This window comes from Pan troglodytes, chromosome 7, assembly GCF_028858775.2.
Source record: "Pan troglodytes isolate AG18354 chromosome 7, NHGRI_mPanTro3-v2.0_pri, whole genome shotgun sequence".
Lineage (NCBI taxonomy): Eukaryota > Metazoa > Chordata > Mammalia > Primates > Hominidae > Pan > Pan troglodytes.
In genome coordinates, this window is record NC_072405.2 from 48,851,370 (window position 1) to 48,875,204 (window position 23,835).

Below are 23,835 nucleotides of genomic sequence, written 5' to 3' on the forward strand. Positions count from 1 at the left end.
TTTTATTCATCAATGCTTTTTCTTGGAAAACAAATAATCATATCTTTCCCCTCAAAGTAATCTCAGAATGCAGATGAAGCTATGAATTCTCCAGGTGATATTTCAATGCTTTAGCATCCTGGGAACAAGTCATCCTAGATATATATTAAACATTTACTGTGAAAGTTTTGAGATTCAAAATGGAGTCACTTGTGTCTTGTGTCACTTGTTGTCAAACTCTGGCAAAATAAAGACAGAGAAGATCATGGTGGGAGGGCTGTCCTAATACAATTTGCCTGATAATATGAATGATCACAAGGAAAGCCAGCCACTTGTGCAAAAACACTTGCCTGACACACTATTTCACAAACTCAATCCAAAGAAACAGCTGCTATGACTTTGAGACTACAAGTTTTATCTAGCAATGCCCCCACTGTCACTCACCAGAGCTTGCCAGATCCTGAAAGACATCGCCAGCCAATGAACTTTCAAAATAACCTGTATAATCTACTCTTTCCCCAATTAAACCCTAACCTTTTCCTCTGTTCTCTGGACATGCAGGAGGCCACCCTGGTCTTTATGTATGTCTCGCATTGCAATCATACTTCTTGTATATTAGTCCCCAAAAAACCCTTTTACTTAGTAGAGATTTACCTCTCCATATTTTCTATGTTGGCACTGCACATATGATTCTAGAATATTTTCATTAAAATCATACAGTTCTGTTTAAAGAAAAGATGGTCTTTGATTTATAAGTTTTTCTGTGTACTGTGCAAAGAGATTCAGTGTCATTTGTTAATAAAATAAGCTCATTTTTCTGAGAAAAATGGAAACATCTTAAGTTACTATATCTTTAATTTTTTTTTTCAAAGAAGGACAAGAAAACTCAGCACTTTTAATGCTGTGGTCTTTCATTTGACATTTAACTGTCCTGCTGTGTAGTGTTAGTTGGCAGCTTTAGAGGGTACTCTGGTGGTTTTACAGTGTACTAACATGGCCAGCCTGCACAGCGTTCTTATAATTCCCTTAGCTATATGTTTCTGGTTTTCACTCTCAGAAGGTCAGGGCTCACAGCTTCCACATTTAAGCACCAGGTTCTCCTGCAGAACTACCACTTTATTGAGGTTGAAGGTGGAGAGAACTAACTCGGGTTTCAGTCTGTCCTTAGAGGTCCCAGCTGGTGCTCAGGGTATGAGTAGCACTTTCTCTTCCCCACCCAAAATCTCTCCTCCAACAGCCTGTCTTCCAGGCTCCAAGCACCAGCATTAGAGAGGGTGCTGAACCAGCTCTCACAAAGGCTCAGTGCAAGCTTGTTCAACCCCCAGCCCACAGGCTGCATGCGGCTCAGGATGGCTTTGAATGTGGCCCAATACAAATTCGTAAACTTTCTCAAAACATTATGAGAGTTTTTTGCAATTTTTTTAGCTCATCAGCTATCATTAGTGTTCGCGTATTTTATGTATGGCCCAAGACAATTTTTCTTCTTCCAATCTGGCCCAGGGAAGCTAAAAGATTGGACACCCTTGGTAAGGTCTAATCCCTGTTATAAATCCAGTGTGAGTGTATGTCTGTGTGTAAGAGAGAAAAAGAGAGGGAGACAGACACACACCTCCTAGTGGTCTTGCTTCTCTGACTGAAGTCAGTCAGGTGCAATGCCTAGGGCACGGTTCTTTCTCTCTGCACCTTTCTCTACTTTGGACGATACGTCTTCTCCCTGGCTTTAACTTGTACCCATTTAGCTGACTCCAAAATGTCCATTCAAAGTCTGGTTCAAGTCTTCATATCAGGTCTGCTTTCCAAGAACCCGTAGGACATTCCTGCTCAGTCAAAGCACCATTCCATCAAAAGCACTGTATCTAAAACTTAACTCCCTCACTCCTGGCCAGATTCTGTCAGAATTTCTCCCATCTCCTAAGCTGAAGACAGGTAGGCACCTTAGGCCATCCTCTCAGAAATCCCATCATCAATGATTATCAATGGTTCCTCAGAGTTCTAGGGATCAGCAGGGGCCAGGGAGGAAGTTCACTGGGTAGCACTTTTGACCCAACATGTCTAATTCCAAAAAAGACTACTTTTATGAAATTCCACCCGCTACTTATTTTAAGAGAGGGTTCTGCTGTTTAATTTGAGTTCTTATGCAAACCCCTTCCCCTATGCATGGCAAACAGCTACACACCACCCTCCATCCTCCTGGGTGCTGTCATCAATGGGGCTGCTGGGGCACCCTCCCTCATACAGGGGCACACTGGTAAGGAACTCCCCCTCTTTCTTTCTACCCCAGCCATTGTGGTAATCATGGTCTAGAAACTTCTACAAAACTCCCCAGGCAAACAATGACAACCCCTCCTGATTGACAAGCCATCTGTCAATCCTCTTTCTACTTGACTCTTTCTGGCATTTAATCAGTTTGTTCTACACCTTCCTTCTTGAAATGTTTTTTTCTCCCTTGACTTCTGAAGCACTAATCTGTCCTGTTCTCCTACTTAGAAAAGAAATACAAAATGTATCATTATGAGAAAAAGTGTTGACTTCTCTTCCTTTGTCACGACGTGTGTGTGCACACGTGTGCAGTGTAAACATATGTGTGTTTATTCCTCAAGTTCCTCTTACTCTACACTCTCACCTTGAGTGAACTCGTCTACTCCCATATCAGACACTTCAACCAGCTCCTGTGACCCTAAGCATCCTGAATCTGAATCTTCAGACCTCATTTGTTTCTTGAACTCCAGAGCCATAAACCTCAATGCCCACCGGCATCTTCATCTGAATGTTCTTAGGCCCCTCAAACTCATCCACCTCAAACTGAATTCATTCTCATTCCCCTGCCCAGGTTCATCTCATCCAGGCAGCTTTCTCTCATTACTCATGTCTGCATCATCTCTCCCTTCTCTCAAGTCCTTACATGGTATATAAAGTCAGTCTCAAATATATTAGCATTTAAATGTTCTTTGATTATTTTCATCTATTAATTTGGTCTCCTCAGTTAAACAATAGGTTTACTGCAGGCAGGAATCACACTGTTTGCTGGTGCTATATCCTTGCGATATCTGACACTTAGCTAGACACAGAGTAAATACACAGAACTGAACTGAATCTCTCTCAAGTATTAGGTCTCTAGCAAAAGTGGAACATGCTAGGAAACCATAAATATATCTGCTGTCTAAATCCAAAGGTAACAGATGCAATTCATCTTCTTTGAGCACTACTAGTAGAAGAAACAATTTTGAAATGAAAAAACAGATAAGAACATGAAATGTTCTGAACTAGACTTTAAAATTTGAATTACAATGATGTCTTATGAAATTATTCCACATGCATGATTCTGCTTGACTTGATAAGGTACTTCTCTCCACCTCCAACTCTCTTTTTAGACCCATGAATTTTGTGACAGAGGGTAAAGGACATGATTTATTTGACCACAGTGGCTCTGTCCTTAAAGGTAGCTGTTCCTTGACTCTGAAAACTAGTCCAGAAACTGGGGTGATGCTGGTAGGCTGTGAGGGAGCAGGAGGGCCTCTTAGTTTCCTCCAGCCCCTACCCTTGCTCCCCATGGCAGGTCTCCTACAGGGGAAACCAATGAGTTTCCACCCAGTGGCTGAGGAAAGGGATGTCGTTTCACTTTCTCATCCCAGGCTCCCTCGGATTGTCAGAGATCACACATCTAATCTCCACCAGCCTTTTCTGAATAAATATGATCATGAAATTACTTATTCTTGGTCTGTCCTCCAAAAAGAAAAAATACATGAATGAGGTCAAGTAGTTCCAGAATACTTGAAATATTTGCCTTATGAACACTAAGCTGGAGAACGCAAAGAAATCCTCATGGACAAAGCTACCATGGTAAGGGAGTCCAGGAATGTGTTCATGTAGAAGACAATATTTAACTCACTGAGTTTTGTATTGATCACTTCTCTTTTTATAAGTCGAGAGTATATTGAAGCAGGTGTTATTTCTACAGGATTGCCTAACCCTGGACCCTGAAAGGCCAAGATTTTCCTTGCTGGTGCCAGCTTCCTCTTTCTGCCTTCTCTCCCCCTGTCAATGACACTCTATATTTCAGTCTCGGGCCACCCCCCTCTAAACTTCTCACAGATAAGATTTTAGTATTTGTCATTTGCACATCTCACTGTGCAATTATCCCTGCCTGCAAAGTAGACAAAAGTAAAGTTTTCCTCTGTGGAAAAAATGTTGACAGTTACCTAGCAGGTGTGTATAGGGGAGAAGATATCACTTTGAGAAAAGGAAGCAATTTATTGAAATCACATCATAAGGCAGGGCCACTGTTGCAGCCTGTTCCATTGTCTCATGGGAATGGAGAAATTACTCACATTAGTAGAGTACATTTTGGAATGATATTCATGATATTCATTGATTTTAGTCATTCAAATTATGTGTTGGCCTCAACCCTAATTAAACAGTTGAGAAAAGAAAGACCATTAATTGTTGAGCATCCATTGTGGGCACAGGATGAGATATTTTAATCAGAAGACACAGGAATAATCTTACTTCAAGGTTAAAAGAAAAATTACCTGCACGGATAGTAAAAAATCTGCTTTAGAACATTAAAGCAGTTCTTGTTAACAAAATCTGACATCCAGTCTTACTCTTTTATCTGTACACTGTCTTATTGGAGCTGCTCATTTGCTACCAATTCCTTAAATGACACTAGAGCAAGTGTTATTAGGGAGAAAGAATAACCAAAGTAATTTTCAACAGAGATTGGACAGATTGATGTCTCTAATCATCATTCTTTGATCACAAATGTCATTTGTTCTTAACTTAAGTTTTAAACCCTGGTTTCTTCCCTTACTTAATAGCAATGAAATATTCTATCAGGTGTTACAAAATTTAAATCCTCATATATAAGTGATGAGGGCTTTTCAGAGAATGCCCAGAAAATATGAGTTTCTAAGTGACAAAAGTAATTTCCTTGGGTAAGTCCTTAGAAGTCAAAGCTTCTATATCAACTCATTCAACACAACAGCAAGTGCTGGTTTGGTGCCACCATCTTTTTTTTTTTTTTTTTTTTTTTGAGATGAAGTTTTGTTCTTGTTGCCCTGGCTGGAGTGCAGTGGGGCGATCACTGCAACCCCCGCCTCCTAGATTCAAGCAATTCTCCTGCCTAAGGCTCATGAGTAACTGGGGTTACAGACATCCGCCACCACACCCAGCTAATTTTTTGTATTTTTAGTACAGATGGGATTTCACCATGTTGGCCAGGCTGGTCTCGAACTCCTGTCTTCAGGTGATCTACCCTCCTCGGCCTACCAAAGTGCTGGGATTACATGTGTGAACCACCACGCCTGGTCATTGCCACCATCTTTTTCATATCTGACATCCCTCCTAGATCCTAAGCCTGCCTTCTTTCCCAACTCAGGTTCCAGGCTACCTTTTTTTTTTTTTTTTAATAAGAGCTCCCCAGAGAACCTACATTGCCAGTGATAACTTGGGCTTGGAAGAACTGCAGGTCCATGTCGGTGCCCAGTCACCCAACACCACACTCCTGACAGCTGCTAATAGGACTCCATGACCTTCACCACTGTGAAGGCCCCCAGCACTCTCTTCTGTGATTTCAATGAGTTCAAGAATTAGGGTGACTTTTCTGGAATCATAGCGCTTTAGGGTTTAGGCGTTTTAAAAATTACCTGAGCATTTTAAGGACAAGAAATCAATTTATTTACTTGTCATTTACTATGTGATTCAGAGCCTAGCACAGAGTGGGTGGGTCACTTAATAAATATTTGCTAAACTATTGACCAAATCAAGGAAAGTTCTGATGTTCCTCCACCGTGACACACTATCTCACTGAAAACCTCCAGATCGTGAGTGAACCAGATTTCATCCACAGAAATAAACTCTCTAGATTCACTCCAGAAATATCACTTGCATGCTCCAAAAGGTTGACTAGTTATTTTATACTGGGTTTCTTTAGAGTAACTTGGAAATGAAAGCTGCCTCTCCAATGTGCACATAGAATGAAGAGCATTGACCAGATCTTTTTTTAACTTGTGCTGATGTTTTCCGGACATGTGGGTGTGAGAGAACCTGACCTCCTTCCTATTACCTTTAGAAGGGGTGCAGCAGAGGGTGATCATTCAATTTCCAGGCTGGGATGACTTTCTCAAATTACACTGTGACCTGATCTCTCCTTTCCATGGGAGGTGCATTTTTACTTTCAGGACTCTCACGGGATGTGGAATACAGAAATGATGACATCTGGTTCCAAGACTAAGAAATAGAAAACTGTATGACTTCCAAACCTTCTGGTATGGAGGATACTGAAAAATCTGAAGCTCCCCCCTACTCAGTTGCCTTGAATAGGAATTATACTGACCAAAAGCTAGATTTAAAATGAGAAACTTTAACATACCCAGTTAGACCCACCTACACAGAGACTTAAAGTGTCCATTCCAATACAGATACTAAGGGACAACTAGATGCTAATTTAGTAAGCTATCTGGCCATGACATCTGAGTTATCTAGTAAGCTTATGTCATTTAGCAGTGGAAAGTTGTCAGAAAACAGAATGTATTATTTGAACTTTATCCATGTCCCAGGAAATAAAACCAGAGGTCTGAAACTCATCTATTTAAGGCATTTATAAGATCTTTTTGTTAGAATAGAAATCAGTTCAGTGGTGATGGTTTTAGAAATCAAAAAGAGTAAAGTGCACATGTTATCCTGTTGGGTGTCTTTAGAAGGAAAGGCACTTACATAAGGAAGAGAAAAGACAGATATATCTCTGGAGAGTACAATAGCACCAGAGGCTGTAGATAGAACTTTGAACTAATTGTGTCCTAGAGCTTGAAATATCACCAACATTTCTGAAAGCGAACTTTATAGATTTTGATTTGTATTTGACTACTCGGCATGAAATGGACTGAGATTTTTCTGTTACTCTAAAAGCTAAAGAAAAACGCATGGTTCCTATTTGCTGTTAAGGACTATTGCAGGTAATACATATTACTATTGATATTTATATAAGTTTATATTCTGAATGAGGTATAGATTCTGGTTACATCTGGCTATGCTTAACACAATATAGAACGGTCTAGATAACATTAACTCAAAAAAGAAGAAAAGCCAGGCATGGTGGCTCCACTACTGTAATCCCAGCACTCTGGGAGGCTCCAGCGGGCAGGTCACCTGAGGTCAGGAGTTCGAGACCAACCTCACCAACATGGTGAAACCCTGTCCCTACTAAAAATACAAATATTAGCTACTCCAGAGGCTGAAGCAGGGGAATCACTTGAACCCCCCCGGGAGGCGGAGGTTGCAGTGAGCCAAGATCATGCCACTGCACTCCAGCCTGGGGGACAGAGCAAGACTGTCTCAAAAAAAAAAAAAAAAAAAGAAAGAACAAAAAAAAAAAAACCCAAAACTCTTTAAAATGTTTATCACTAAATAATTACCTAAATAACAGTGTTTAACACTTAAAGAGATGTCTCTGTCATGCATAGACATCATTTGTTTTTTGAAAAAAATCCTTCCAACTCTGGAAAATATAGCATTTATCAAATGTCATCACTCAGATTTAATCAGTGAATATGGAGATTAGCCAGAATATACTACCAGTGGTAGCATAAAGATTCCTGAGTAGACAGTGTATATATGTTTAATAATAAAATGAAAAATGCAAATGGGAAGAAAAATAACCTTCCTAAAATCAAAATGGTAAAGAAATTCCACGTAGAGAATCCCACAGACCACTGGGAGAATGATTTAGGAAATTCATCCAGGAAAATAGTTTCATTTATTTTATTTATTGTCAAGGTTAATACTCCATGGTCTCCAGAGAATAATGTGCTAATTGTACATGACTGACAAAATGAACTTGGTCATTTTGTCAAACAGCTAGAGGAAGTGGGAGTCTGAGTGGGTAATGGCCACATATAATTGAGAGCATTCAGGAAACATTTCTTCCGAGAATGCAGGACTGAATATCAAGCTTGAAACTGTTGTATAAAACGAGGCAGAAGACCACAAGAAACTCAGAATGAGAATCATCTTTCGAGACCTTTCCTGGATCGATTCTTCTATCCTGCAGCTTCACTGAGATCCACTGGGGTTCTAAACCCTGAGCAGGCCGGAACTTTGTGAGAATCCAGAAACCCCAACCTTGGGCAAGAAACTAGCCATGCAAGGAAAAATTCTGGGCATTTTCATAATTTTGGGATAGAAGTATTGAGGGTTACACCTCAACATTCATCTACCCGTTCCTCAGGGCCCATTTAGTACTTATTATTATTATTGTTGTTGTTTTTGTTCTTAAAACTCAATCCTCACTATAGTCAGTTTGGGTAGGTACTTTTTATAACTATTACATTTCACAGATATGGAAACTAAGCCATAATGAGGTATTTAAGTATCTGTTCAAGGTCACAGAATTAGTAGATAGGTTCAGGACTGAACCCAGCCAGTCTCATTGCCAATACACATTACTGCACCCAGTCCACAATAACCTTTCTTGATGGCTCCAGGCAGATGCAATTACTTCTTCCCCTGAATTCTACCCATGTTTTGCACCTCTTTTACTCACCATATCATATGTTGACATTAACTGTAATCACTACTTGTTGCATCCCCTCAACTAGATTATTAATTGTTAAAAGGTACAATCATCTCTATAATCACTTTGCATTGCCCCTAGGGCCTGTTTTAATGTCCCAAACACAGTCAGTACTCAACGGATTTTGATTATGGGATTAAATTAAATGGGATGGGGGAGCTGATTTGTCTAATAATTCACACCACCACTCCAGCTACAAAATGAAAATCCCAGCCAAAATGAGCTCTTATCCTCCACCCCAAAGAGAAGTGATAAATAACTGATTCAGGAACACAATCGAGGGCATGTCCATTCCCAACTTACCTTCTCTCCCTACTTCCCCAGCAAAATCTAATTAAATGAAGTGACATTTCTCATTTACTTAATTCAATTGCTGGGTATTCCACAATCCACAACTTCTGAGAGATCAGAGAAATGTTGGCTAAACTCAAAATTCTACTAAAGTTTTTGTAAAAATCAATGTCAGCTATAGATAGTCTACAAATGGACATATTTTAATTTCTTATAAAATTTGGTGAAATGTATGAGAAGGCACTACACTAACTTACAGAAGACCCAGAATGAGGGTAAGTCCAGCAGCCTGGGCTGCTCAGAGGAGAAGCCAGGATCTCCTTTAGAACCTTCTTGACTCCCTCTTACCCATCTCTGTTTGCCTGAGAAGTCATTAGAGTTTATGCTCTGTATTCATAGCAGGAAATAAAGTGAAAATAAGCTCCTTTCTTCACTTTCTCCCTGTAAAACCGACTTTATCCCTTCTGCCCCAAGTCATAGCCACCTGAACAGCCCTATTGCCTTTAACGTAAGAACAGGAAAAAGAGGCCTCCACAATGTTGTTCTTTGTAGTAGGCCTAGCTGGACTCAACTGCAGGGTGGGTCAGCTTCTAGGCCACCGTGCAGTAAAGAAGAAAGCACTGGAGAAAAAAGATTTTACAGACAACCTTCTGCCAGCTGGAAAATATAAAAACACTAAAGAAACTTCAGTTAAACTTTAAGGTCATAATATTAGAGATTGTTGGAATTGATTGGAACCTTGACTACTCTGTATTCCAACCCCTCACATGTCAAATGAAGACAGTAAAACTCAGTGAGGGAACTTGTTTTATTCAAATCCACAAAGGAAAAGAAAGAACTAATGATGCATGTAATAATGTGAACAACTCTCAAAAACATTATGTTGAGCAGAAGCAGCCAGACAAAAAAGAAAGCATGCCATATTATTCCATTAAGTTCTAGAATAGACAAGACTAGGCCACAGTGATAGAAATCAGATAATGGTTAGCTGTGATGGGGGTAGGAAACTGGGCAAAAAGGGGTCCAAGAGAACCTTTGGTGGTTATGAAAATGTTCTACATCTTGATTGGGCTGATGGTTGCATGGTGTAGATGACTGTCAAAACCCATCAAATTGTATAACTGAAATCTATGCATAGCATTGTATTCAACTGCAGCTTAATCGGTTTATTTAAAAGTAACTTGTGGGGCCACGTGCAGTGGCTCATGCCTATAATTCCAGCACCGTGGGAGATCGAGGCAGGAGGATTGCTTGAGACAAGGAGTTTGAGACCAGCCCGGGCCACACAGCAAAACCCCGTCTCTACTAAAAACAGAAAAAGTTAGCCAGGTGTGCTGATGTGCACCTGAAGTCCCAGCTACTCCAGAGGCTGAGGTGGGAGGATCATTTAAGTCCAGGAAGTGGAGGTTGCAGTGAGCTGAGATGGAACCACTGCACTCTAGCCTGGGCAACAGAGAGCACCCCTGTCTCCAAAACAACAAAGAACAACAACGACAGAAAAAAAACAAAACAAAACAAAACAAAACAAAACAAAAAAACCTTGTGAAGTTTTTAAAGCCACTCAGGATCTCAGGATTTGAGAGACAGGGCTGACCCTGGGACTCTGGCCATCTGCTTCCCAGGCCAGGTCTATAAGGCTCCACCACAGGCCAGGTCTATAAGGCTCCACCACTCTCCTTCCAGTTCTTTTCTTTCTTGATGCAAATAAACTTCTCAGAACCACATCGGGTAATGACCTTGCACCCGTGGAGACTGGTACTGGAGGACTAATCTGAAGCAGCATTGTAAGAGCATGAGAGGTATTCCGTGGGGTTCACAATTAAAGCTGAGACATTAAATCATCAGCTCGGAACCACTCTGGAGGCAATCATGACTCATGCAAATTTCAAGCAAGACAAAATAATGATTATAGGTCCCCCAAGAAGGAAGCAGGGAGGAAATGAATGAGCTAAACAATATTAGGTGTCATCGGTAATTCTAGAAGTGCTATGAAAGAATGAACATGCTCCCCATTTAGTTCTTTTCAAGTCTGCAAAACACCTCATCTAGTCACATACTGTAATTATAATGTATCCCTAGGTACAGCCTGTATAGCAAAAGCATGCAAGTGCAACTTAGGAAAAATAGAGCTGCTAAAATTGCCTATGTATTAGTGCTGTAGATATAGAGAGATATAAACAGTCTTTTTTGGCATCTCTGAAATTCTCTCTGAAAGCTACTGCCTTTTCCATGTGAGAAGTTAGAGCCTGTTTCTTCTGAGGCCTTCCTCATAGAATGGAGGGCTCTTAACAATAGTGGATTTCAATGTTCTACCAATTAAAGACAGGGCTAGGTAGAAAGCAGCCTTTGGCCCAAAGGCTGGGACACAGCCTCATTCCTGTCGTTGTCACAGTGACGCTGATTACCCAGATAGTCCTTAGCTAGAAAGACTTGATGACACACCACAAGTCTTACTTTCAGGGAGAAGAGCTATTTTTTACATTCAGAATTATAAAATCGGGCAAGCAAAGAATTAGCCATGGGTTCCAGATTTCACTCTTTATTCAGAGCTTTACTATCAGCTTACAAATGATTATCAGCTGAAGAGAAATAACTTTACATTCTTTGGAAAAGGATAGCTCCATTTTCAATACTTTCTTATGGCCTCTTATCTCAAAACTTTACTGGTGATACATATTTTGTATTTTTCAGAAAAAAAAATGCTTTCTCATGAAAAGCACAATATCGAAGTCTCAGGTTTCTTGGTTATTGGGGTTCTTGGTTAATATCAGTAAACTACATTGAAAATTCTACAAAGAATATTAATATGTTTAACTTTGGAAATCCATGCATGACTTATGATTTGTTTGATTGTTTTCAAAGAGAACATCTTCTCAGGCTTTTAAGCTGCTTTTATTTTTTTATTAAATATAGAAGGTTCTTTGTGGTTCACGTATCTTACAAAAGTGTCTTATTTATTACTGTGCGACCCTCAGCTAACTCACTAGTATGCTGAATGTGGGAAGCGAATTCCAAAATATTGAAAACAAAGATACTCCATCCCTGAAAATGAGTCTGAACATTCATTCAAGTACTTCCCAAATAAATGAGTATAATGGGGAAATAAATAATATGAGGCTTTTGTCATGAGGATTCATACCAGTTAGAAAAAAACCTCAGAGAAACAAATGGATATCATGCGTTAAGGCCTCTTCTCAAAGGAAGAAGCAGATTTAGAAATTACTATTAATTTTTGGTCAGTCTGATTTATTATCTTAGACACTTGTATCTCATTTTCAACCAACTGAAGTATCAAAGTAAGTAATGACAACTTTCATATCCTTTATTTCTAGGTAACATCATGTCCTGAGGCCTGGAGTGTTCCCTAAGCTCAAATTTAAGTATATTAATGGGGAATTGTTCATTAGTCTATGGTACATACTCACAGTGCCTTTACATTTTATTTTAATCATTTGTACTAATTGACAGACTATATCCCCTGGAAGCTCTGAAAAATCTACTAATAGGCATTTGCTTTAAATATTGCCGTGAGCATTTGCATTTCCAAACCTTTAATCTCATCAGATAGTTAATATTTCTCCTGTTGTTTAACAATGGAGAGAAATTTGACTGCCATATGCTGTTTACAGCTTTTCCCCAAAAATGTAAAAGACCGTGTCTGTGTTACTACCAGCAAAGAGCAATCTGACAATTACAGTTTGATTAGTTATCATAATAGTAGTAGTAATAAGGGCATATGACCTGACTTTTGCCTCTGCTAACAATTACTTTTAGGGCCTTGGAAAAGTCATTTAACTTCTCTGAGACTCAATTTTCTAACCTACAACCTGAAGATAAGAACATCTGGCCAACTAAAAGAATGCTGTGCATTTTAGATATGTTAGTACTTTCAGAACAATAAAATTTGTTGCTGTACTCCAGAGGCTCACAAGTTACACTCCAGTTATCCATGGTGGCATCATCTCTATCATCATCATCACCAGGGCAGGCATTGTAAGCAGTGGCTTAGTAAAATGTGTCTAAAGGGTTGCCTAAAATGTATCACAATGTGGGTAGTTTACAGCAGAAAATCATTCTCTCCATAAGAGAAGAATTAGTCACAACCTTTGGAGTCCAGAAGTGTGAAATCAAGGTGTCAGCTTCATCACTCTCTCTCCAAAGGCTCTAGGAGTGAATCCTTCCTTGACTCTTCCAGTTCCTGGTGATTCCTTGGTTTGTGGAACCATAACTCCAATTTCTGCCTTCATCAGCACTTAGCCTTCTTCTCTGTGTATCCAAATCTCCCTTTCCTTTCTCTTTTAAAGTCACCAGGCATTGGATTTAAGGCTTACTATAGATTTAGGATGATTTCATCTTGAGAATCTTAACTGATAACATCTGCAAAGACCCTATTTACATCTAAGGCCATATTCTGAGGCTCTGAGGGGATCCTGAATTTTGGAAAGACATTATTCAACCCACTATACATACAAACTGCTAGCTCCAATAAAATGGCAAAGGCTATCTGGAAATCTGTTTTGAGAACAATTTTAAAGCTATAGTTAGGATGAGCTGGAAAGAGTGCCAGGATCATGAGCAAGGGCATGGAAAGTGGACCCATATTTGTCGTGTTCTTGTCATCACTAATCACTAATCCATGAAGGAACTTAAGATTGAGAAAAGATTTGTCAGTGTACAAGGCCACTGAGTGGCAAAGTCACAAAAGGATTAAAATCTCCTAACTCACAATTCAGTGCTCTTTACACCACACAGTTTAATAATCTTTTTTCTTACCAACACTTCTTTAGATATTATTATTAAAAATATAAATCTGATACCTCTATAATCACTGGCACCTGAATACTTACTTTTATTTAATTGGTCAGATTGCAATAGTTAAGTACATTTGGCTGACTTACATTTTCAACTATGGTAGAGTTAAGTATTATCACACTAACCTTCCATCTGAAAACAAAATAAAATCTGGATATTATTAAATTTAAAGGAAAAAATATTTGAAATCCTTAAAAGCTTTGAAGAGTTAGTGTAATTGATGTTGGTGTACACTAATATCAGAAAGGGTATACTTTAAGGAAAAAATACTATTAGGGAGAAAGAAAAACATTTGATAATGAATAAAAGTTGATACAAAGGGCCAAATGAATGGAAATAAATTGTTAAAATTTACATTTGTAAGTATCTAATAATATACTTTGACTATATAAAACCAAAAAATATACAGAAAAAGGGATACATAGGCAAATCCATATTTATAGTTAAAGGTTTTCAACTGCCTGTTTCTCCTGGGTAGAATATGCAGACAGAATATAAGTAAGGAGACAACAGCAAGATGGCTGACTAGTGGTGCCTGACATTTGTTCCTCCCACAAAAAAAGAACCAAAATAAAAAATAAACAACTAAAATTTGATTGGAGTGTCTGAAAGAGAGTGTTGATGTACAGCAAAAAATTGGCAAAATCCTTGTGGAACGCAAAAGTCCAGCATAGAGAGGGGAATGAGGCACCCACCTCTGCTACCCTGTCTTCTCCATCACATTTGACTCAGAGCCAAGAAGGACTTTCCCATGTGGAGAAAAGATAGGCAGAAGTACCCTCACCAGCCCACATTGTCACTGCAGACACCTGTAGTTCTTACTACAGGGGAATCCCAAAGTCTTCACAAGTCCTGAGCCCAGTTTGAGGAGATGCTTAGAATTCTTGTGGCTACATTACTCCAAAAGTAGGAGCCCACATTGTTTACTGATCATAACCCCATGATCTAAGCTGCTGCAGCATGGCATTATTTTGAAATCAAAGTCACTGCTGGAGTGTGACCTGTTCTGGGGAGCTGATAGCCACTGTGCTTTTCTAGACTTGGGACTCTGCTGTTGTTTCACCAAGCTCACATGAGTGGCTGCAACATGACCACCCTGGCTGCTCAAGGCTGAGGCTCAGAAATGGCCATGACTCTAATTTTGCAGAGCAAGGAAGTCAACCCCAGGCTGTCCAAGCCAAACAGCTCAGCAAACCTGCCCCCAGATAGTCTTCCCTAGCACCACTGGCTGGAGAAACAGCCTGTCAGACATGTCCCTGAATTGCTGAGCCACTGTATGCTATGCGCCCAGCCAGAGAAACACACTTGTGGACCCACCCCAAGTAGATACAGCCCTGAGAAGCCCAAGCCACCAAACCCCTATGCCTTGGGCTAGAGAAACAGCTTGAAAGCTTCATCCCAAGAGAATCAGTCTCAGAGCCAGCTGACCCACCAAGTGTATGGCCATGTCCCCAGACTGAGAACCAGCTCACTAAGCTCACCTTCAGCAAAGCCACACCACTGCCACCACAAACTCCCACAGCTGAGGCCACTGAGGCATTTACAACATCACCACTGTTAATTACAGCTGGAGAAACTATACAGAGACCATACTACTGTGTTTACCTAGAATCAAAGTCAGTACACTCTATTCTACTGAGACTCTGGGATCCATCTACAGGAAAAAGTCTTTTCTATGAAAGCTATTCCATAAAATTGGAAGAGGTGACTATTCTACTGAATGCACAGTTATCAATGTAGAGACATAAAAAACATGAAAAGTGAAGGAAACATGACACCTCCAAAGGATCATAATTCCTCAGTAATAAAGGCATAAAAAAGGAAATTACAAAATGCCAGAAAAGGAATTCAAAATAAAAATATTAAGGAAATTCAGTGAGATACAAGAGAACACAGATAGACAATTCAACAAATTGGAAAAACAATTCATTATCAGAATGGAAATTCAACAAAAAGATATCTCAAAAAAGATAACCAAACAAATCTTGGCAATGACAAATTCAATGAATAAAATAAAAAGTACCATCAAGAACGTAAAAAAAAACAGACTAGCTCAAGCAGAAGAAATAATTTCTAAGCTTGAATATACACCTTTTGAAATAACTTAGGCAGACAAAATAGAAAAATAATAAAGAATAAAAAAGATGAAGAAAGCCTAAAAACATATAGGAAACCATAACACAAATACTTGTGTTATGGGAGTTCAAGAAGGAGTAGAGATGGGAAAATGTGTAGAAAACTTATTTAATGAAATAACAGCTAAAAATTTATCAAACCTACTGAGATACATAAACATCCAGATAAACACAGCTCAAAGTTCCCAAGTAGATTAAACCCAAAAAGGTCCTCTCTGAGGCACATTACAGTCAAACTGTCAAAAGTCAAAGACAAAGAGAGAATTCTAAAAACAACAAGAGAAAAGCATCAGGTCACATGTAAGGGAATCTCCATCAGACTAACAACCGATTTATTAGCGGAAACCTCACAGGCCAGGAGAGAATGGGATGACATATTTGAAGGGCTGAAAGAAAAAAAAAAAAAAAACTGTCAGTAAAGAATACTATTACCTGGAAGGCTATTCTTCAGAAATGAAGTTCCTAAACAAGCAAAAACTGAAGAAATTAATCATCACCAGACCAGCCTCACAAAAAACGTTTAAGGAAGTCCTACATCTAGAAATAAAAGAAGAATAACTACCATTATAAAAATATGTGAAAGTATCTCACTGGTGGGACAGATAAACAAAAGAGAAAGGTAAAGGAATCAAACCTTATCACTATGAAAAACCATCAAACTGCAAAGATAAACAATAAATCCAAAATCTAAAAATATAACTACCATATGATCCAGTAATTCCACTACTGGGTACGTATCCAAAGGAAAGAAATTCAGTGTATTTAAGAAATGGTGGCTGGGTGTGGTGGCTCACACCTGTAATCCCAGCACTTTGGGAGGCTGAGGCGGGCAGATCACCTGAGGTCAGGAGTTCAAGACCAGCCTGGCCAACATGGTGAAACCCTGTACCTACTAAAAATACAAAAATTAGCCAGGCATGATGGTGGATGCCTGTAATCTCAGCTACCTGGGAAGCTGAGACAGGAAAATCGCTTGAACACAGGAGGCAGAAGTTGCAGTGAGCCGAGACTGTGCCATTGCACTCCAGCCTGGGGAACAAGAGTGAAACTCCATCTCAAAAAAGAAAAAAAAGAGATGTCTGTGCTCCCATTTCTGTTGTAGCAGTATTCACAAGAGCCAAAATATGGAATCAACCTAAGTGTCCATCAATAGATGAATGGATAGGGAAAATGTCATCTATATAAAGACATATAATACTATTCAGCCATTAAAAAGAATGAACTCTTTCTATTCATGGAAGCATGGATAAGCCAGGAGGACATTATGTTAAGTGAAATAGCCTGGCACAAAAAGAAGATCCACATCTTCTCACTCATATGAAAGCTAAAAGAGCTGACCTCATAGAAGTAGAGTCAAATAGTGGTTACTAGAGGCTGAGAAGAATAGTGGGAGAGGGGAGAGGAAAATATTGGTTAATAGATACAAAATTCCACCTAGATAAAAGAAACAAGTTTTAGTGTTCTACAAAAATGTATTGCATATTTGCAAATAGCTAGAAGAGAGGATTGTAAATGTTCCCAATATAAAGAAATGATAAATGTTTGAGGTGATGAATTTGCTAATTATAAATATATATCAAAATATCACACTAGGTCCCATAAATATGTACAATTATGTATCAATTATAAACAATAATAGATTTTATTATTTAATTTAGTAATTAATTTTAACAAAGAAATTATTAAATAATCAAATTTATTCTAGTATCCCAAAACAATAAATTCTTAGGAATAAATCTAAATAAAGATGTTTAAGACCTCTACAAAGAACTCTACAAAACACTATTGAAAGAATTAAAGAAGATATAAACAAACGCTGGTATATACCATGATTATGAATTAGAAAACTCAGTATTTTGAAGGACTTTTTGAGGAAGTTGACAAGCTGATTCTAAAAATTATAGGGAAATGCAAAGAGGAAAGAACAGTGAAGACAGTCTTGAATAAGAAGATACAATTAGAAGATTTACACTATCAGATATCAAGACACTATAAAACTATAGGAAATAAGTAATGTGACATAAGCATAAAAAAAGAAATATAACACTGAGACAGAATATAGAGACAGACACACACGTACACATATATGTAAATCACCTGATTTACAAAAAAAGTCTATGATGGTCTTTTCAGTAAATAGTATTGGATTAATTGGTATCTGTATGGAAAAAAATCATGAAACTTAATCTCTCCCTCACACTATGCATAAAATTAACACTAGGTGGATCAAAGACCTATATTTGTAAGGAAAAACAACATAATATCATAGGAGATTATCTTATCGACCTCAGGATAAGCAGAGAATTCTTAAATAGCACTCAAAAAAATTTAACCATAAAAAAAGACTGATAAATTAGACTTCCTTAAAAATTAGACACTTCTACAACTTACTAAAAAAATTTGATTTTTATAAACAGACAAAAGAATTGAACAAACATTTATCATTTATTCTCTCTCTCCTCTCTCTCTCTCAATCTCAATCTCGATCACAAGCATGCCCGCACATGATATGCAAATTAGGTCTAACGGCAGATAAAACAGGCATGTGAAACAGGACAGTGTAATTATTTTCTTCACAAAGAAAGCAGCTTTGTTCTTTTGAGTTAGAAATGAATAACATCTTATTTATAGGAAAGAAGGCAGCACTATAAGAGATGTTCCCTTCTGAAGTCTTGTGTATTTAAATCACTTCAAGGAAGTGGAACCCTCTTTTCAAAATGCACATACTACTCTCTATTGGCTCCCATTCCAAGCCTAAGTTCGTGGTAACTGAACGACATGGAGTAAGTAGAGACATAAGTCAGACACCACTGTGATCAGTGCTGGCTCTGCCATCTGCTTTCAGGGCGATAGTGGGCAAGTCACTTAACCTCTCTAAGCATTAGTTTTCTCATGTAAGATAACAGGTCAATAATATTAATATTTATCTCAAGGGTAGTTAAGGGAATTAAATGAGATAATAGATGTGAAAATACCTAGCACAGATTCTAGCCCATGAAGTTATATATGTACAGAACAGAGAAGAGAGACATTTTTCTGAATCTGGAGGTACTCTCTGTATTAGTTATTTAAATAATTCATACCATTTAAAGTCATTGTTTATCTTTTTCTATGTATTGAGTGATGAATACATGCTCTCAAAAAGTTATCTTTTATTGTTGCAGGTATTTGTGTGTCTGTCTGCACATCAGATACAGGTTAATTCAAATGTGTATGGTGCCTGTAACAAAATGTTACTTAGAGAAATGATGAAAACAGCTTGGGGGGATGAGCAGTATCCGATAATTAATACAAGAACTCTAGTATTCCATAACAAATCAAGGAAAATCTTCTTTTGGAAGAATTATTCCAATAAGAGTCCTCTGGGCGGACCAGAGTAATGCAAGCCATGGAACTGGCTTTGACTCACAAGGCAGAATATTGAGAAGAAAACTGAGAGTCAGTAACTAACTTTGGGTTTAAATTTTCTCACCTGAGCTAGACTCCCTGTGATGTACATCTTTACAATATCTTTGCAAAACAATTTCTTTGCTTGTAATGCTCCATTTCATACTCCTGCTTAGAAAATTGTTACTCATCTTTTGAAATCACATATTCATTTAATCAAAAAAGTGTATAAAGACCCTAAAATATATCTGATGCTGTGCTAGGAAACAAGGATATTGTATTGAGCAAAATCAGACCATGACCTCATCCTTATGCACCAACCTCTGCACTAGTGTCCCCTAAAGCTTGCCCTGGATTGCTCCCTCCCCCATGCTTAAAGCTCCGGGTGCACACGTGGCATTAGAGAACAATCTATGGGTTTACACAGCTATTTTCTCAGCCTGGCAGGGGGAAGAGGAAGGACTCGATGTATTCATCTTTTTTTTCTTTTTTTTTTGAGACGAAGTCCTGCTCTGTCACCCAGGCTGGAGTGCAGTGGCCTGATCTTGGTTCACTGCAATCTCCACCTCCCGAGTTCAAGAGATTCTCCTGCCTCAGCCTCCTGAGTAGCTGGGACTACAGGCACGTGCCACCACGCCTGGCTCATTTTTTGTATTTTTAGTAGAGACGGGGCTTCACCGTGTTGGCCAGGATGGTCTCTATCTGCTGACCTCCTGATCCGCCCACCTCAGCCTCCCAAAATGCTGGGACTACAGGCATGAGCCACCGCGCCCGGCCTATTCGTCTTTTCTTCCCTAGTGCACAGCTTGGAGTATGAGACATAGTGGGCTCTCGACAAATGTTTGTTAAATTAACATTCATAATTCATGAGGTCTTGATACAGTCCAATCTGTTAAATGATCCTCCTAATGAATATTAGAGAAATGAAAATAATTATGCTCAGGAAAATTACATCTTTTTGAGACATTCTTTGCTTTTTTCATATTTTATTAGCATTTTATTAACAGTCCTAGCAGCTGGTTTAAAAATGTCCAGTGGTTTTTAAAGAGCTGCATAGTATAAATATAGGTGAAATGGTGCCTGGTGAGACTTTCTCAGTTTAAAATTATGGGAATATTTGAAAAAAATGGAATAAGTTTCCATTCACTTGGAAATAGTGAATGTCATTGTATATAAATGTCATTGTATAATAGTGAATAGTCATTGTATATAAATGACTTAATATCCTGGGGGATTTGTTATGTTTCTATAATAATCAACAATATTCATCCAGAAAGGGAAAGTGGTAGAAGACATTCATAGAATTTGTCATCAAAGTTTGGTACATCCTACAAATAAGAATAATATTATTGATTTTAAAACACTTAGCATAGATTTTAATATGTCCTAATTTCATAAAAGTATGCTAAACTGTCCTTGAAAAAATGAAAAAGAGATTCTTATTACTCATGCCAAATAAAGGGAAGAAGCCATTCTTCAAGTAAGCATAAATATCATGCTAACTTTGAAGCAAAAGAGATGTAATTTCCACTCTAATTATTTAGAAATAGATGAAATGTTGAGCCTTTAGTCATCTTACTAAAAATTACATCGAAGAAACTGAAGAGTGAAAGCACAAAAGTACCTACTTGGTCTGGTGTTTAGATCCTTTCAGATGGGCATGATACTGTTCTATTGAGTTTAGGGAGACACTGCAGATGGTACATCTGTAATTGCGCCTCAGACCTGTGGACAACAGACAGACCTGGTTAGCTGCATCCAGTCATCAACCACCTGAAATGAATCTTAGCATCTCCAGAAGTTCAGGGACACAGTGTCAGAGATAACTCCTGATCTACCCCACCAACACTTCAACCCTTCCTTGCAGAGCACAGCCAACAGGTCTCTTAGCAGAAGTGTAATTATGAATATGTTAGAAGCAGCTTATTTCATTTCTGGAAGGCTTAAATTATTAGAGCATCCTTCTTTGAATTGAGGTAAGGTGTTCCTGGGCGTTTTATACTCAAACAGAGATGCATTCTATTTTTCTCTAGATCATATAGACATAATACACTGTCATCTCTGCAGTGAAACTTGAGACTCCAGAGAAAAACTCTATCCTAATTCCTTTCCACTCTACTCCAATGACAGCAATGAAAATTCAACTTTAGACATCACTCATTTAGGTGTTTCTTCTAGGATTATTTTATAAAATGTAAATACCAGGAGGAGAATAATACATCAATCTGGTTCATGTGAAGTCTTACTTTCCACCAGAATTTAGAAGGCAATCTATTCATTCACTTTTTCATTCATTTAATTAATTCACTAATACAGTATCAACTTTGGGCCAGGTACTAGGGATTCCAAGATGGATAAGATGCTCTTTGCTTTCAGAAGTTTAGTAAAAATCTTGACTGATCTAGAGCCAATTTATGTTAGAAAACAGCTTTAACCAAATAGCCTTAAACATTTGCCACAGAGCTGAGACCCATAATGAAACATATTCCTTCAGCTAGTATGTCCCTTCAGAATAGACAGAAAAGTAAAGTTGGTCATGATCTGAAACTTTGGATTTTAATTCTGACTCCAGTCATTTCTAGTTTTGTGATCTGGAGGAAGTCATGAAATTTCTAGCCTCAGTTTCTCCATCTACAAGAGGAAGACAAGGCTGATCACACCACCAGGTGTTGTAAGAACTAGGTGAATAAGATATTACAATGGCCCATAATCCCAATGATTTGGGAGGCCGAGGCAGGAGGATAGCTTAAAGCCAGGAGTTCAAGACCAACCTGGGCCACATAGCAATATCTGGTCCCAAAAAAAAATATTTTTAAAAGTCAGGCATGGTGGCACACACCTGTAGTCCTAGCTACTCAGGAGGCTGAGAGCCCAGTTCAAGATCACAGTGAGGTATGACAGTGCTACTGCCTGCCTGGATGACAGCCTGGATGACAGAGTGAGGCCTTGTCTCAAAAAAAAAAAAGTGACATATATATACAACAATGTTTAGCAAATGAGTACAAAATTCTGTTCTAGCATTGTAAATGCCAGGACTGAAAGCTGTAGCATTTGTTTTTATCAATGCATAGTATTTAATTTTAACAGGCAAAGTTATTCCTCTTTTCCTGAAAAGAAAATAATGCACTATGCTGGGACAGCTTAGCAAATTACTACCTGGGTAAATTTATGCAAATTATTTGACCCTTCTGGACTTCTGTTTTCTTACAGTATTGTGGGGAGGGCTGAGTGAGACCTGGCATGTATGTGAGAGTGCCCAGCACATAACAAGTGATCAATATGGGCTTGCTATTTTTACTATTTTGAAGAGATGTTAACATGGAAACACTTTCTGTTTGAGTGTCCAGTTGAAGCCCTACTGGGAAGTGCTAGACACAGATGATAACTATACCCACATTACCAAAATGAGGTAAGAGAGCATCAGTGCAGAACGTCCAGGGGAAGTGGTCACGAACCTGTGCTGACCACTCACCACCAGTATGAAGAAGAGACTGAAGAAGAAAGAAAGAAATGGGTAGAGACTTTCTTAAGAGAGAGCTATATTGTACCATGAGATCCATGTGGGACCGTGGAGTTCTCCCTCACCTTAAGCCTGTGGAGAAGGGATTGCACAGAACTACCTAGAGGGCTTGAGGAGTACCTTCTTGTTACTTGGGAAGTGGTAGATTGGACTCTGTCATCACCTGCAAGATCCAAATGGCTAGAGACTGTGGTTTGTTATCTTCTCTGGTGGCAAAGTATAAAAGGTGACAGAATTGGGCATGGCCTGTGTTCTCAGAGCTTGTCAGAAGAAAGGATATATGAAAGCTTCTCACAGACTGTGTGTACCCTGTATGAAAGAAGCTGATTTGATGACTTCTTAGATACTACCCAAAAGGGCTGCCTGAAGTTGAGGGCAATGATACTTCAGCAAAAAGATGCTGGAAGTGTTCACCTGGCTAATCTAGGTGCTTAAAGTGATACCAGAGGAGCTACTTAGCCCATATTAAGTAATGACAAGTCCCTGAAAAAGTCATGAAATTGTAAACCAAAAGGTATCTGAGACAGGTCTCAATCAATTTCAATTTAGATAATTTATTTTGCCAAGTTTAAGGACGCATCTCTGACACAGCCTCAGGAGGTCCTGAGGACATGTGCCCAAAGTGGTCAGGGTACAGCTTGCTCCTATGCATTTTAGGGAGCCACGAGGCATCAATCAATATGTGTAAGATGTACCTTGTTTGGTTTGGTAAGGTGGGACAACTTGAGGCGGGGACTTCCAGGTCATGAGTAGACAAGAGACAAAAGGTTGCATTCTTTTGATCCCTTGATCGGCCTCCCACTAAATACAGAATTTAGTCTGGCTCAGCGAATGTGCATTTTTACATCAACAATAGGGTAGAGGAAACAATCATATATGCATTTGTCTCAGGTGAGCCTCAGATGGATGACTTTGAATTCTGTCTGCCCTTTGGCCACGAGGAATTTCCGTGAAGGCAAGTTGTGAGGGAGGTGTGTAGCTTTTGAAATTTGTAGCTATCATATTTAGGAAGAAAATGGGAGGCAGGTTTCCCAGCTTGACATTTCGCTTGGCTTAGTGATTTTGGGGTCCTGAGTTTATTTTCCTTTCACAAAAGCATCCTGAGGAGAATCAATTCGCACTTCCTGCCCAGTCAAGCAGTA

The 23,835-nt window shown here is 38.8% G+C and overlaps 1 protein-coding gene across 3 annotated transcripts in view; it reads right to left on the minus strand.

The window, feature by feature from the left end:
* The window catches only part of ZMAT4 (zinc finger matrin-type 4), a 380,296-nt gene that overhangs the window by 39,821 nt on the left and 316,640 nt on the right, over positions 1–23,835 (minus strand). For 2 of the 3 annotated variants that reach the window (XM_016959387.4, XM_009455235.5), the window contains one exon: positions 20,802–20,898. The exons of the other annotated variant lie outside the window; for it this stretch is intronic. In XM_016959387.4, coding sequence (XP_016814876.1) covers positions 20,802–20,898 — 97 coding nt within the window. The remainder of the gene's footprint in view (positions 1–20,801; positions 20,899–23,835) is intronic. 3 annotated transcript variants of the gene reach the window in all.